The sequence below is a fragment of the Phacochoerus africanus genome, chromosome 8, assembly GCF_016906955.1.
Source record: "Phacochoerus africanus isolate WHEZ1 chromosome 8, ROS_Pafr_v1, whole genome shotgun sequence".
Classification (NCBI taxonomy): domain Eukaryota; kingdom Metazoa; phylum Chordata; class Mammalia; order Artiodactyla; family Suidae; genus Phacochoerus; species Phacochoerus africanus.
The window spans coordinates 72,359,505-72,375,714 of NC_062551.1; the positions used below are offsets into that span (position 1 = coordinate 72,359,505).

Consider the following 16,210-nt stretch of genomic DNA (forward strand, 5'->3'; position numbering starts at 1 on the left):
CAAGAATTTTCTTTGTTCACTGACATTTTGGCGTTGCTCAAAATCAGGGGCCTGAGAAGAGCCTCACTTGGTTATGAGGCCCCCCCAACACAACTTCTATTTACGAGTTTCGTGACCTTGGGGAAGCTACTTAGCCTCATAGAGGCTGATTTTCCTTATACATAAAATGAGGGCAAGATTAGGTCTACCTAAAAGGTTGATGAGAGGGAAAAATGCATTAACCCATGAAGAGGGTTTGGCTCAGCAACAGACACAGGGAAGGGCTCCCAGCTTCATTTTTTTTGTTTTTTTGTTTTGGTCTTTTTAGGGCTGCACCCCAGGCATATGGAGGTGCCCAGGCTAGGGCTCAAATCGGAGCTATAGATGCCACAGCCACAGCAATGCCAGATCCAAGCCTCGTCTGTGGCCTACACCACAGCTCACGGCAACACCGGATCCTTAACCCACTGAGCGAGGCCAGGGACTGAACCTTCGTCCTCACGGATGCTAGTCAGATTCGTTTCCACCGAGTCACGACAGGAACTCCCCAGCTTCGTTTTACAAGTGAAGAGGCTGCCGCAGTCAGAGGGTGAGTACATGGCCCAGTGTTGTTGTGCTGGGTCAGGGGCAGAGCCGGAAGAGCGCCAGGGTGTCTGCTGGTGGGTCCCTTCATGCTCCCCTGAGAGGGTGGTAAAGACAGGGCTCGAACGGGCTTGACTGGGAGGGAGTCTGGTGTCTCGTGGTCAAAGGGTAAAAGCACAAGGAAATAAGCAAGAGTTACGCGAATTAAAGTGAATTTAGACTTTGGTGTTGCAGATGCCCTTTGCAGCTTTCATGCTGTCGTGGAGCTGTATGACTCAGGAGGGGCTAGGGGCCGTGCCAAATAATCCCCCATCGCAGTAGCTTAACCCCAGGACCCTGCACGCCTTCATCAGGCAGCACCTGACAGGTGCTTCTGGTTGGGTCCCCCTCCTGGGATCTCACCTGCAGGAATGACACAGGGTTCCAGCCTCTGCCATTGTGAGGCTTAGCCATTAGGAGAGCCGTCGGTATTTCTCCCTTCTGGAGAGGGGAAGCACCTGTCAGGTGTTGGCTGATGGAGGTGTGCAGGATGGTGTGGACACTCTAGACTGGGCCTGGACGTGGGGGTAGCATGGCCACTCACACCCCTGGGCCCTGCAGAAGCAGCAGGGGCTAGAAAGTGTTGTTCCCTGTGTGCCTGTGATGTGTGCCCGTGAGGAAAGTGAGGGGTCTGGAGAGCATGTGGAAGTGTCTCGGCTTCCCTCACTGACATCTCTTAGGGGTCCCCACACCCACGCTCAGGGGAGCTGCTTACAGACACCGTGACTTTGATGCCCCCAACAACTCCATGGGGTACTATTCTTCTTCTTCCCATTTTCCATATTTGGCAACTGAGGCTTAGAGATTGTAACTTGCCCATGATCAGAGTGTTGGCATTTGGCAGAGTCAGGAGGAGTCAAATCCAAGTCAGGCTAACTCAGCGTTTTTCAACCTCAGCATCACTGATACTGCGGACCAGATCACTCCTTGTTCTGGACCCTGTACCTTGTAGGGTGCTTCCCAACATCTCTGGCATCGACCCGTGAGCCGCCAGTGTCAGTCCCTGCCCCTCACAGGGTTGCGACAAGCAAGAAGTTCTCCAGATGAGGCCAGATGTGTCCTGGGGGTGTAAAATCTCCCTGTTTGAGAACCCCCGCTCTGACACCAGACTGGGGAGGGGGGCGAGCTGGCAGAGCGCGTCACTATCACCGTGAACGTGGGACATTGTGCTTAGGGGAGATTTTGAATGTTGATATCAATCCCTACCCCAACCCCTGGAAAGGCCAGCGAGCTCAGTTTTCTTCCGCTTTACGACGGAAAGGACAAATCCTGTTTATGCATTCCTTCATTCAATAGACATTGCTGAACACTCACTAAGTGTGAGACCCTGGTCTAGTCTTTGAAGAGAAACAAGGAACAAGGCAAAGATCCGTGTCCTCACAGAGGTTATGGTCCAGACAATTAACAACAACAAGCAAAGCGTGTGGTATCTTAGGTGGTGATAAATAATAGAGACACAGCATGAAAGTGGGAGCAGGGTATGCACACTAAGGCTGGGGGGACCCACGAAGTTCAATAAGGCGGCCTCACTCAGAAGGTGACATCTGGGCAGAGACCTGCAGTAGTGGGGATGGGAGTTGAGGCCCCCTGGAGTCTGAGGAAAGAATGTCGCACAAGGAATAGTAAGTGCCAAGGTCCTGGGAGCTCCTTGGCAGGCTGAGGATCCGCAAGCATGGCCTGAGTAGAACTAGGAGGTGGTTTTGAGGTCAGAGAGCAGGTAGAGCGTATAGTGTCTGTGATGGCCATGGTGACTTTCTAGAAGCAATGCCAAGGATGTAAGCTGGAACTTTGGTGCTCCCCTTTCCAGCTTGGTCAGGGTGCATGAGCCACTGTCTCCACTGTATGAGTCCTGTCCTGGAACCAGAGCCTCACCTGAGTCTGTGACTCACCTGGCTGCACCAATGCTTGCAGGACCTGGGGAGGTGGTAGGGCAGGTTGTGATGTATAAAGTGGAGGAAGTCTCAAGGCTCCCAGCCATGTCCTAAATCGCCTGTCTTGAGCACAGCCTCCTCTCCGTCTCTCCCGTGGCGGCAGCAGCAGGATGGCGGTTCTTTTCCTGCTCCTGGTCCTCGCCGCCGCCTGCATGATCTCCGTGGGGGTTGGGCTGTATGTTGTCTGCGACCACTTCCTCACCGCAGACATTCCTGCAGCCATTGGCCACCCCGTGAAGCTGCGGGTCCTCCATTGCATCTTCCAGCTGTTGGTGACCTGGGTGGGTTTTAAGTTTTATTTGTCCTCTCCTCTCTAGGATGAAGGAGGGAAAAACACATACCAGAAGCTTCTAGTCGAATTAACAGTCCTATCATGGTGATGGAGGCTGACAGCCCATCATCGAACCCAAATAATTTCTATTGGGTCGTGAGGTTCTTAACCTCTTCTTGGTGTTTCTTAAACTGGTCTGGGGTAAGAGCCACAACACTCAAAGAATTTACTTTCTCAGGTGAAATTCCACCCTACCCATGTCTTACTTTCTTTACAGCACCCACCACTCTGCGAAGCCATAAAGATAGGAGTAATTTTTCTGACTTTGGGGCCCTGGTTACCACCTCCCTGCTACCTAGAACCAGCCAACAACAAAATAAAGAGATGTAGCGCAAGCAGGCTAATTCATAGAGATGAGCGAAACGCTACAATGTGACATTTTAGAAAAATATTTTGTTGCTTTGGAGGGATGGAAAACTGTGTCTGTAATATAGTCAGATTTTGTTCCTTGTTGCTAGTGTGTGCAATTTAATCAAATCCTTGTAAGTATATCGTGTGAGGATGGCATAAAATTTGCCCATAAGGATGTGCAGCACTTTTCCAGAGGGTTGAAGAAGACTAAATATAGAAAATATGTTTCTTAAGTCTCTTACCTAATGAAAAGTGATTTCAAGCACTTGTTCTCATGGAAAACCTTGGTAGAGGAGAATCCAGGGGCCAAAGCATTTTTATCTGCAGGATCAGCTTTTACAAGATGGGATGGTTTGGTCCTGTGGTTTTCCTGGCCTTGATGCTCATAATCTACACTCTGGGTTTCCAAAAACGGTGTCTCAGTTTCCCCATTTGCAAAACTGGGAAATAAGGGTCGTCACATTTGGTGGAGATGCAGTGAGTTCATCTACCCAGATTGACCTATTTGTTGATTTGTTTTTTCGACAAAGATGTGTAACAGCTATGTGTCATCCTCCACGTACAGCTTTGAGGATCAGTGATGGGCAAGAGAAATAAAGTCACGGGCAGAGTTTGCCTGTAGGGAGTTTGGACGTGCCTGGCAATGGGGGAGGTGGGGAGGCAGCCATAAAGAAGCAAAGTCACTATAAAAAAACAAACAAATGACAGAATAGCAAGTGCTACAAGGGAAGTAAAACATGGCAGTAGAGTAGCAGGGCTTCTTAACCTACAGTTCCTAGAACCCCCAAGGCTGACAGCATGCAATGGGTCCATGAATTCTGATGGGGTAGAAATTGCCCCGTTTTCACTAACTTCTAAAACGAATGTAATATTTCCTTCCATTATGCATGAAGGCGACAAACCACTGTTGGGAGAGCAGAACCGTCGACTTTGTCACCGAGAGGCAGGATGGATATCTTCAAGGCACTTGAAAGTCATTGCAGAGAAGGCAAAAAATCGCATATGTGCCTCATTCCTTTGAAATTATGACAGCATGAGACCGGCGACTAGATCTTATTTTATGTGCTAATAAGGAAGCCCATTTCTATGTTATTATGGCCTACATTTGCTCTAATATTTTGATAACCACATTTAAGTAAAATGTAATAACCCCCCGTATTTTTTTTTTTTTTTTTTAGGGCTGCGCCTGCAGCATATGGAAGTTCCCAGGCTAGGGGTTGAATCAGAGCTGCAGCTGCCAGCCTACACCACAGCCACAGCCACGCCAGATCCTAGCTGTATCTGTGACCTACACCACAGCTCACGGCAACACTGGATCCTTAACCCACTGAGCGAGGCCAGGGGTCGAACCTACATGCTCATGGATCCTAGTTGGGTTCGTTAGTGCGGAGTCACGATCAGAACTTCTAAACCCACATATTTTATTTCATGTATTCAAAAGTATTCTGTGACAAGGTCCACGAGCTTCCCTGGCACAGAAAGTGTTAGGAACTCCTGGGAAGAGAATGCCCAGGGGGAGAGCCTGCATTACTGGTTTGTATTTATTTATTTTTTATTTTTTATTTTTTTGGTCTTTTTGCCATTTCTTGGGCTGCTCCTACGGCATATGGAGGTTCCCAGGCTAGGGGTCGAATCGGAGCTGTAGCTGCCAGCCTTCGCCAGAGCCACAACAACAGGGATCCGAGCCGAGTCTGCGACCCATACCACAGCTCACGGCAACGCCGGATCGTCAACCCACTGAGCAAGGCCAGGGATTGAACCCGAAACCTCATGGTTCCTAGTCGGATTCGTAAACCACTGCGCCACGACGGGAACTCCTGTATTTATTTTCATGATGCAAACTTTCAGTTGTTTATTTTTTGGCTGCACGCACAGCATATGGAAGTTCTAGGGCCAGGGATTGAATCCAAGGGGCAGCTGCAGCAGTGCTAGATCCTTAACCTGCTGCACCACAGCAGGAACCCCTCATGCAAACTTTTAGACAGAAACCAAAGGAGACTGAATAGGATTAAAGAAGCCCCAGGCACCCAACCCACAGAATTCAGTTATTGATTTCCTGCCAATCTCATCTCATCCGTACCCTCACCTTGTCTTGCATTCCCATTTCCTTAGAAAATGGATCCCGGGCACTGTATTACTTTATCCAAAAATATTTCAGTGGGTACCTCTAGAAAATAAGAACAGCCCCCCCCCCATTCCTTTTTAAAACCTATAACCTCAATGCAGTTATCCCAGTCTTAAAAATGGCAGTAAGATTTCCTGTTGTGGCGCAACGGAAACGAATCCGACTAGTTGCCATGAAGTTGTGGGTTTGATCCCTGGCCTCCCTCAGTGGGTTAAGGATCCTGCATTGCCATGAGCTGTGGTGTAGGTCGCAGACGAGGCTCTGATCCGGTTGCTGTGGCTCTGGTGTAGGCCCGGTGGCTACAGCTCCGATTCAACCCCTAGCCTGGGAAACTCCATATGCTGTGGGTGTGGCCCAAAAAAAAAAAAAAAAAAAAGAGAAGGGGTGGTCCAGAAAGGCCCTCTTTGGGAACAGACATCATGTCCAGGCCAAGGCGGGGGTGTTTCCAGTTAGAAGAACTCTGGAGGGGTGGCGGGAAACCTGGTTTGTGGGGGCAGGAGTGTCTGGGGAGAGAGGGTTGGGAGGGGCCGGTGCTGGGGCAGCGTGGGCCTGGGCCGGCGGGTTTTCTGCCTTCTGCCGAGTGACAGAGGCACAGGGGGGAAGCAGCAGCGCTGCGGTCCAGCCTGCCCTCCAGCCGCTCTGCGGGGGGCTTGGCGGCCACCGGACTCCCGCACAGCACAGACTGAGGAACCCCCCCCCCACCCCCGCCCTCTGTTTCCTCTTCTCTCACTGACAGGGGACAATTTTTGAGAAAATGAGAGTCTGTTCTATGCCTCAATTTGTTCGTTTCATTCACGACCTTGCGCCGCTAAAGATGGATCCGGATGTCGTGGTCAAGGACCTCTGGTTTGGGACGATCCCTGTGAGGCTGTACCAGCCCAAGGCGTCCTCAGGCGCCCTCAGGACTGGCATCGTGTTCTACCACGGCGGCGGAGGCATTGTAGGGAGCTTGAGTAAGAGCCCTTCCCTCAGACCTCCCGCCCCTCCGGAGTGATGGTCTCAGAGTAGAGCTGGGTGGTCTCAGTCGGGAGGTGGCATGCTGGTCATCTCCCTGCGGTCTAAAAGCTGCGGTTGTGACCAGGACTGTTAGCGGGGCCCAGCTCGTTTAGGTGGCAAAGTTATGGAATGTATTGATCTCTTCCTGGAAGTAAGGCTGTGTATAGACACATATAGACACACATGCATGTAATACACACACATGTAACACACATATGTACATGTATGTGTGTATATAATAATGTATGCACACGTGTGTAATACACATATCCACATGTATGTGTGTGTATATATAATATATGTAATTCACATAACATAAAATTTCACTATTTTAAAGTATACAATTCAGTGGTATTTAGTACATTCAAATGTATGACCACCATCTCTACTGAGTTGTAAATACGGATTTTTCAAAAAGGAAAATAACTAAAAGCACAATTTTTTTAGTTATATTTATGTATTTTTGGCTGTGCCTGAGGCATGTGGAAGTTCCTGGGCCAGGGATTCAACCCACGCCACAGCAGAGACCCAGGCCGCCGCAGGGAGAGTGCCAGATCCTTAACGTGCTGTACCGCAAGGGTATGCCTAAACACATAGCTGTGTTTCATGACAGGTATTGCTTGAGACAAATTCTAGTACAGATGGACAGGAGGATCAAATATTTGAGGAAAATCTAAGAGAGGGAACAAACTCAAAATTGAAAAAATTTTATTATCTTAATCTCCCGCCACCACCCCATGCTCCCTGGTGAATGAGTTAGGGAGAAAAGCCACCTTTATGTAGTGCTTGCTAATCTATGGAATGCCAGGGCCCCTTTGCTGTAGCTTTTGAGAATAAGGAATTTAACATCACTGTTTGGTCTGCCTAATCAATGATAGTAATAGTCAATATTGATTGATTGATATTTATTAATATTGATATTTACATGGCAGGCACTGTGGAAGCACTTTATAAGCGTGATCACCTCCTCTAAGCCCCCAATAGCCCTATCACTATCATTATCCCCATTTTACAGAAGAGAAAATTGAGCCTCAGGGTAGAAAAGCAACTTGCCCCTTACTACTTCAGCTCAAGCTAAAAGGAGTTCAAATTTGGGATCTGAACTCAGATCTGAATCCAGAGCTCACCTGCTAAACTGCTGTGCTCTACAGCCAGACAGCTTCTCGGATACTGTGAATGACCTGTAGAATCAGTGGGGTTGGGGATGGGGGCGAGTCTTAGAAGAAGTTGTCCAGACATCAAATCAACCCAGGCACTCCATCGTGGTGGTTATCTGTGAGAAGGGGCAGCTGAGGACGGCAGGCAAAGGAAGCCCACTAGCCTTCCTGGTGCGAATGTTTCAAACCTTTTCTTTTGTAGGAACTCACCATGGCGTATGCTGTCATTTGTCCAAGGAGAGTGATGCAGTGGTTCTAGCAGTTGGGTGAGTAAAAGGAGGATGGGGAGATCGGGGTGTGACCTTGAGCGGGGAGCCGTGGTCTGGAATGGGCATGGCTGATCTGGAGGGGCCCCTAAGTTATCTGCCGGCCCCTGTTGGTATTTAAGTCCTCAAGATCCTCCTGCAAAACTTGTGATCATAGGAGGATCACTTAGAATTTATTCTCAGGCAAGCCTGGGCTTGCTTCTAAAAGAGTCACAAAAGCAAGGAATAGGTTAGAGTGAAGGAAGCACCATTGGGTGGGTTCGGAAAGCTGGGGATAGTGCTGGTGATTGCTATATTGTTGACTAGTAGCTGGATGACAGGGCTTTTGGGGTTACAGTCTGTTCCCCCAATTGGCATTGCGACAATGGGAACAGCAGCTATAGCTTACTGAGCTTATGTCCCCAGCACTCAGGGCTTCATGTCCACTACCTCGCTTAAGCCTCCTACCATAAGTTCACCTGCTCAGGCTTCAGAAAGAAGTTTTTTTGAATTGAAATATAGTTGATTTACAAGGTCATGTTAGTTTCAGGTGCATAGCAAAGTGATTAAGTTAATATATATATATGTAAGAATATATATAATTTATATTCTATATATTATATCTAAAATAATATATAATATATATTCTTATATGTAGAATATAAGAATACATAGAAGGCATATTCTATAAAGAATACATTAATATATAAGAATATATGGAATATATATTCTATAAAAGAATATATGGGATATATATTCTATAAAGGAATATATATAAGAATATATGGAATATATATTCTATAAAGGAATATATATAAGGATATATGGAATATATATTCTATAAAGGAATATATAATCTCAAAGAATATATGGAATATATTATATAAGATATAAAATATATATCTTATATATAAAAATATATATTCTTTTTTAGATTCTCTCCCCTTATAGGTTATTACAAAATATTGAGTATAGTTCACCAGAGAGTTAATGAAAGAAATCTGGACTGAAGGATGTTAGGCACAGGTGCCTAGGGCTCTGCAGGGGCAGTGAGTGTCAACTGCTCCTTGCTTCCTTTTCAGGTACCGCAAAGTGCCCAAGCGTAGGTTTCCAGTGGCAATAAGAGACTGCATGGTGGCCACTACTCACTTCTTGAAGTCCTTGAATAAGTACGGGGTGGACCCAGCCCGGGTCCTGGTCTGCGGTGACAGTGTGGGCGGGGGCGTGGCTGTGATAATTTGTCAAAACCTTGTGGACAGTTCAGATCTCCCCAAAATCCATGCTCAGATCCTGGTCTACCCGGCTCTCCAAGCCATGGATTTCCAGTCCCCTTCCTATCAGCAGAACAAGAATGTTCCACTGCTCAGCCAGAATTTTGCCTTCTACTGTTGGTGTCATTACCTGGACATCAGCCCTGCCTGGAAAAGCAGTGTATTTAAAGGCACCCACTTGCCCACCGAGGTCTGGGAAAAGTACAGAAAGTGGTTGGGTGCAGAAAACATCCCGGAGAGGTTTAAGAAGAGAGGCTACCTGCCAATGCCCTGTGAGCCCCTGAATGAGGCTGCCTATCTGGAGACAAACTTAATTTTAGATTTGTTGAACTCACCCCTGATCGCAGGGGATGAAGTAGTGTCTCGGCTCCCCGAAGCTTGTATCGTGAGCTGTGAGTATGATCTTCTCCGGGACCATTCACTGTTGTACAAGAAAAGGCTGGAGGATCTTGGGGTTCCAGTGACTTGGCACCACATGGAGGATGGTTTTCACGGAGTGTTTACCACCCTTGACATGGGCTGCTTGTACTTCCCCTGCTCCAGGAGGATTCTGAATGCCGTGGTCCATTTCATAAAGGGCTTGTGACCATCTTTTCTTCCTACTGAAGTTGCAAGAGTGTGGATTCTGCCTTCATCCTTTTCCTATTGGGGCTCCCCGTTGCTGATGTAGGTGATGCTGAGTAGGGCTGGGGAGAGTGTCAAGGTTGCCTTCTCCTCTTGTGCCAGGTTCTAGAATCATAGAATGCACAACCTTGATATCGAAAGGGAGAGCAGTGGACAAGACAGGTTTTGGGGGGAGGATGGGGCTCTCTGTGATCACCATCAGGAAAATTTGAGCTGACATTCTTCAGTGGCCATTTGCAAGAGTGAATGAGCATGTAGCGACTGCTCATGGCCTTTCCGTGGGAGAGTTCAGATGGCCCAGGCTGATCTAGGGTATGGGCCACAAGAGAGTCTACTTATCTGGGCCTTGGATTTCACAAGGGCCTCATGTGAAATCTCAAAACTTCTTCTAATCTAGCTCAAAGGGCAGAGCTTTGATATCCTAATGCTGGGTAAAGGTAGAGAAACTGGTCTCACCCTCCTCTGGGTACTTGGTGACACTTTTCCTGCTGTTCCTCTGCCTCAGAGTCTCAACTCCCTGGGATGGAAAAGTGAAGACTGAATGGGTAGGTTTTCCATGGTGGTTGACACCTAGTGGCAGGTGAAGCCACTTGATTGGAGGAGCCCTGGAGCTCTTGGAGTCAAAGTCAGGCTTCCAACCGAGAGCCTGGAAGCAACACTGTTAAGTGTTTGGGGAAAGGAGTTTAGAGGGAGGGAAACTGAGTCCTGAGCCAGAGACCCACGAAGATGAAGTCTGACCAAACTCGAGCGTGTCCATGGCGGAAATCAAAGGAGGGCCCAAGGGACAGAAGATGTATTGGAGAGGGCTATTTCTGTCTTAAGACACAGAGCCAACTTAGATTGGCCTAATTCAAAGAGAGAATGTATTGGCTAATGTAGCTACAAATTCCAGGGATAAATTAGGCATGGATTGATCCAGGAACTCAAAGAGTGTCACCAGCTGCCTTCTCTTCTTTTCTCTAGTTTATGCTCTTCTGTGTGAATGGTGGCCCCAAGTACCACCATGCTTATATTCTCCCAGAGTCAAGTCCATTATTATGAACTTGACTCCTTTTCAGCAGTCCCAGCAGAAATCACTTTACAGCCTGATGGCTCTGTTGGCTTTCTGAATGGTGTATCCAGTTTCTATGAGCGAGAGAATGGAATGTTCTGACCAGGCCAAGTCCCATGCCATTCTTGAAGTGGAAGGTGGAGTCAACCAACTGGTGCTTGGACTGGGCATGGGGAGGGTGGGAGTACCTCCCCGACATCAGTGCTTACCAGCTATGGAAGGTCCTGAATCCTGAGTCAAGGACCACTGGGCAAGTTGACCACCTGCCACTTAGGAATAAAAAGGCCTTGGAAAGGATGGCTCAGGCTCCCATGCTGGCTCCACCTCATCTTCAGGAGGCTCTGCTCCTGGTTGGCCAGTGACTTTTATAGGCCAAGATCCAAGTCTCCTGCACAAAGGGTCCCATGTTTGCCTTTCCCTTGCTTTTAGTGGAATGTTCGTCCTGAAACATAGGGCAGCGAGGAATCTCATTGGCTGGCTTCTTATTCCATTCACAAGACCCACAGGTGGCTTTGTTGTAGAAAGAAGAACCCCTCACTGAAAGCACACAATTTGGTGGCCACTCAGTTCTTGGGGAGCATTGCCCCTTCTGACACAGGTCTCCAAGGTGAGGGTAGGTGGGATCCCCTCCTGGAGTGTGGCATTGGTTCACCCCTGCCTCTGAAGATGGGTTAGAGGGACATGAGCTGGCCTTCTGGAAATTTGGGTGATCAGCTCTTGTGTGGTGGGGTGATGAAGAGTAGGAGAACCATTGGAAGATGGTACCCAGGAGAGATGAGTGGGTTACACTTTAGGGCCTGGGAGAACCACCAAGTGGGCTCATTTCTGAGGCTGTTTCCTTCTGCAGATCCTGGAGAGATGAAGCATTTTCATCCACGATGACTGATTGGGTTGATTTGGGGGCTCCATACGCCTCTCTTCTCTTTAATCAGTTCATCACTATCCTTCCTGCAACCCATCCATAAGGCTCAGGGCATGGAAAAGGGATAGGAATTCTTGTTTACTGAGACCCAACAGCATGTAAGACTCCATGCATGTCTAAATCTTCCACCTCGGAGTTCCCGTCATGGTTAATGAATCCGACTAGGAACCATGAGGTTGTGGGTTCGATCCCTGGCCTTGCTCAGTGGGTTAAGGATCTGGTGTTGCCATGAACTGTGGTGTAGGTTGAAGATGAGGCTTGGATCCTGTGTTGCTGTGGCTCTGGCGTAGGCCGGCAGCTACAGCTCCTATTGGACCCCTAGTCTGGGAACCTCCATGTGCCGTGGGAGCGGCCCTAGAAAAGGCAAAAAGATAAATACATAAATACATACATAAATAAATCAATCAATCTTCCACCTCATTGTGATGAGGAAACCACCAAGCTGGGCTGCTGCCTAGGCATTTTACCCTATGACAGCCCTGCTCCCATCCAGAGTCTGGACATTTCGATAAAGACCCGAGCGTAGGATTCCCACCACAAGTCTTGGCTTTGGCTTTGCCCTGGTGGGTCACCTTTTAAAACAACAATCACTTATATCTGGAATATAATATACGGCACAAAGGAACCTTTCCACAGAAAAGAAAATCATGGACTTGGAGAACAGACTTGTGGTTGCCAAGGGGGAAGGGGAGGGACTGGGAGGGACTGGGAGCTTGGGGTAAATAGATGCAGAATGTTGCCTTCGGGATGGACGAGCAATGGGATCCTGCTGTGTAGCACTGGGAACTCTATCTGGTCACTTATGATGGGACATGTAATGTGAGAAAAAAGAATGTATACATGTATGTGTAACTGGGTCACCATGCTTTATAGTAGAAAAAATATGTATATAAATAAAAGATAAAAAATAAAATAAAAATTAAAAAAAACCCAACTACTTAGAGTTGAGCCTGTGAAAACTTAGTGACCGCCACCCCAGCGACCCTGTGAGTAACCAGTGCTTGCTTGCGGCCCCGCTCACCTCCTCTGCTCACTTGTGACCTGGAACAGAGGATTGTCCACCCCCCGGCTCATGGCATCCCCACCCCATTTCTGAGATCTGTAGAGAATAAATCTTGTGCCTTTACATCCTTTGTGTGAGCATGTGGAAACTTCACCTTCATTTGAAAGGACCCTGGGGTTTTCGCTTCCCCAGAGTGGGAGTTCAGGTGCTGGGGGAGCTCCCCGCCGACCCCCATCTCAGCAGCTCATCATCCGCAGTCTTAATTTTATACACTAGCTATGCCCCCCTTTCCTTGGCACCTCACCCTCCATGTGCATCATAGGAATCCTATAAAGTGGCTATTCTTAAGCCCTTTGTACAGATGAGGATACTGAGGTCCAGAGACATTAATAAGTACACTCATTTCCGACTCTTTCCAATCAAGTTCAAGGCCAGCTGATTGAGTAGTTTACCCAAGGCCACATAGTTGGCTAAGTGCCAAGCATTGCAACCCTGCTCTGCTGAACAGTAAACCTTTTCTGTGGAACCACGTGGCCCGTTAGCTCTTTTCTTTCCTATCCTTCAAAATTAAAATTAAAGTCAATGGAGGAGATGTTCATTTGTGCTGGATATTAGATTCCAGTTATCATGGACTTGGAGAAAAGATGTGTGGCTGCCTGATGGGAGGGGGAGGGAGTGGGAGGGATCGGGAGCTTGGGCTTATCAGACACAACTTAGAATAGATTTACAAGGAGATCCTGCTGAATAGCATTGAGAACTTTGTCTAGATACTCATGTTGCAACAGAACAAAGGGTGGGGAAAAAATGTAATTGTAATGTATACATGTAAGGATAACTTGATCCCCTTGCTGTACAGTGGGAAAAAAAAAAAAAAGTCAATGGAGGGAGTTCCCGAAGTGGCGCAGTGGTTAAACGAATCTGACTAGGAACCATGAGGTTTCGGGTTGATTCCCTGGCCTTGCTCAGTGGGTTAAGGATCCGGCGTTGCCGTGAGCTGTGGTGTAGGTCGCAGACGCGGCTCAGATCCTACATTGCTGTGGCTCTGGTGTAGGCTGGCAGCTACAGGTCCGATTCGACCCCTAGCCTGGGAACCTCCATATTCCACGGGAGTGGCCCTAGAAAAGGCAAAAAGACCAAAAAAAAAAAAAAAAAGTCAATGGAATGACCCACATGAGCTTGTGTGAGTTATTTCCCATCCATCAGGTGTCAGCTACCATCTGATATGAGGCAGGTTGATCGGGTCAAGTCTTCTATCTATCTATCTATCTATCTATCTATCTATCTATCTATCTATCTATTTTTTTTTGTCTTTTTAGGGCTGCACTCACAGCATATGGAGGTTCCTAGGCTAGGGGTCGAATCAGAGCTGTAGCTGGGGGCCTACGCCACAGCCGCAGCAATGCCAGATCCGAGTTGAGTCTGCGATTTACACCACAGCTCAAGGCAATGCCAGATCCTTTAACCCACTGATCGAGGCCAGGGTTCGAACCTGCGTCCTCATGCATACTAGTCAGATTCATTTACGCTGAACCACGATGGGAACTCTTATTTATACATACATTTTTGCTTCCTTGACTGTCACTTTCTTTAAGTCTGAAGGGATTTGGAGCTGGTAACCATAGGCCCCTCCAGCAGCGCCCAGCCGAGGTGCCCCCCTGACCTGGCTCAGGGGAGACAGACACCTCCACACCTTAAATTCACAGGACTTGGGTGGGATGATCTGCCAGTTAGCCCAGGGTAAGAGCCGTCACATAAAGGACAATGCATTGCATCACAAATTGCTTTCTTTTGTCGGAGGGCAGTTGAAGATGAGATCTTAGGGCAAGGTAAAAAAATTGTGCCCTCTTTAGGGTACCCTTCACCACACCCAGGACTTGCCTGCCTGTCTGACCCTAACCTTGTCCCACCCACGTACCCTCCCCCCTGCCCCCGCCCCCTCTGCTCCAGAGGGCCTGCCTGCTCTTTCCTCCTGTCCCTGGGCTCACGTGCATATACAGGCTCCTACAGGTTAGGCTCCATGGCAGTGACAAATGGCCCCCCAGTCTCAGTGGCTTATGAGAGCCAAGGTCTATTTCCTGCTCAGTGACCCATTACACATCCCTCGAAGCTCAGTGACAGCTCTGCTCCGCATTTGTCTACTCCTGGACCCAGGCTCTATTTGAAATAGCTCCGGTCTCACGGCAGAGGGAAATAAACACTGCGAATCACACACTGGCCCCCTAAGCTTTTGCTCGGAAGTGATGCTCACCTTTTCTGCTCCCTTTTCATCGGCCAGAGCAAGTCCTGTGGCCAAGGTGGACGTTGACAGGACAGAGAGGGGTAATCCCCTTCAGAGAGGGGCCCCAGATAATTTCGGACAATATCACAGCTGACCACACTCTCAGTCATCATATTTTCATACCCATTCTACCTTAAAAATTAATTTTAAATTATGTAAGTGGTACACAAATATATTCTCCTTTTAAAAAAACCCTTCAACTACTAGAGATAAGACTCAAGGTTCCCTTTTGACTACCCTCCCACAACTCTATTCCCTCCCCTCCCCCCTTTTTTGTCCTTTTAGGGCCACACCCCCGGTGTATGGAGATTCCCAGGCTAGAAGTCTAGTTGGAGCTACAGCCTCAGGCCCAAGCCACAGCCACAGCATTGCCAGATCCGAGCCACCTCTGCAACCTACACTGCAGCTCATAGCAATGCTGGATCCTTAACCCACTGAGCGAGGCCAGGGATTGAACCCATATCCTCATAGACACTAGTTGGTTTCATTACCACTGAGCCACAACAGGGACTCCTCTATTCCCTTGTATCTCTGGATGTATCCACTCTTAACTTTTTGGGGGAAGGTCTGGGAATGGGAGGTTAGTTTTCCAATCCTTCAAAGCCTGTTTCTGTGCATTTTCATAGGCAGATATGTGCCCACACATTTTGCAGGAAGGCTCTGCCGTATGTTGTACATACAGATATTATTCTGTACATGTTGTGCCACTTGAGGTTTTTTTTTTTTTTCCACTCAACTGTGTAGCTTAGGAGTCTATCTTAGTAACAATATAGGGAGTTCCTGTTGTAGCTCAGTAGATTAAGAACCTGACACAGGAGTTCCCGTCGTGGCACAGTGGTTAATGAATCTGACTAGGAACCATGAGGTTGTGGGTTCAATCCCTGCCCTTGCTCAGTGGGTTGGGGATCCGGTGTTGCCATGAGCTGTGTTGTAGGTTGCAGACGCGGCTCGGATCCCACATTTCTGTGGCTCTGGCGTAGGCTGGTGGCTATAGTTCTGATTAGACCCCTAGCCTGGGAACATCCATATGCCGCGGGAGTGGCCCGAGAAATGGCAAAAAGACAGAAAAAAAAAAAAAAAGAACCTGACACAGTGTCTGTGTGGATGCAGGTTCGATCCCTGGTCTTGTTCAGTGGGTTAAGGATCTGGCATTGCCAAAAGCTGCAGTGTAGGTTGCAGAGGGGCTTGGATCCTGCATTGCTGTGGTTGTGGTGTAGGCAGGCAGCTGCCGCTCCTATTCAATCCCTGGCCTGGGAACTTCCATATGCCATGAGTATAGCCACAAAAAGAAAGCAAAAAGCAATATCGATTCATCTTGCTCTTTT

At 48.1% G+C, this 16,210-nt stretch overlaps 1 protein-coding gene across 1 annotated transcript; it reads left to right on the forward strand.

The window, feature by feature from the left end:
• The first annotated feature begins 2,458 nt into the window (after positions 1-2,458).
• On the forward strand, positions 2,459-11,760 carry AADACL3 (arylacetamide deacetylase like 3). The gene is made up of 4 exons (XM_047791175.1): positions 2,459-2,812; positions 6,075-6,291; positions 7,694-7,757; positions 8,819-11,760. Exons 1-4 carry the CDS (start codon positions 2,642-2,644, stop codon positions 9,591-9,593), a joined length of 1,227 nt encoding a protein of 408 aa, XP_047647131.1. The 5' UTR covers positions 2,459-2,641; the 3' UTR covers positions 9,594-11,760.
• Positions 11,761-16,210: the final 4,450 nt, after the last annotated feature.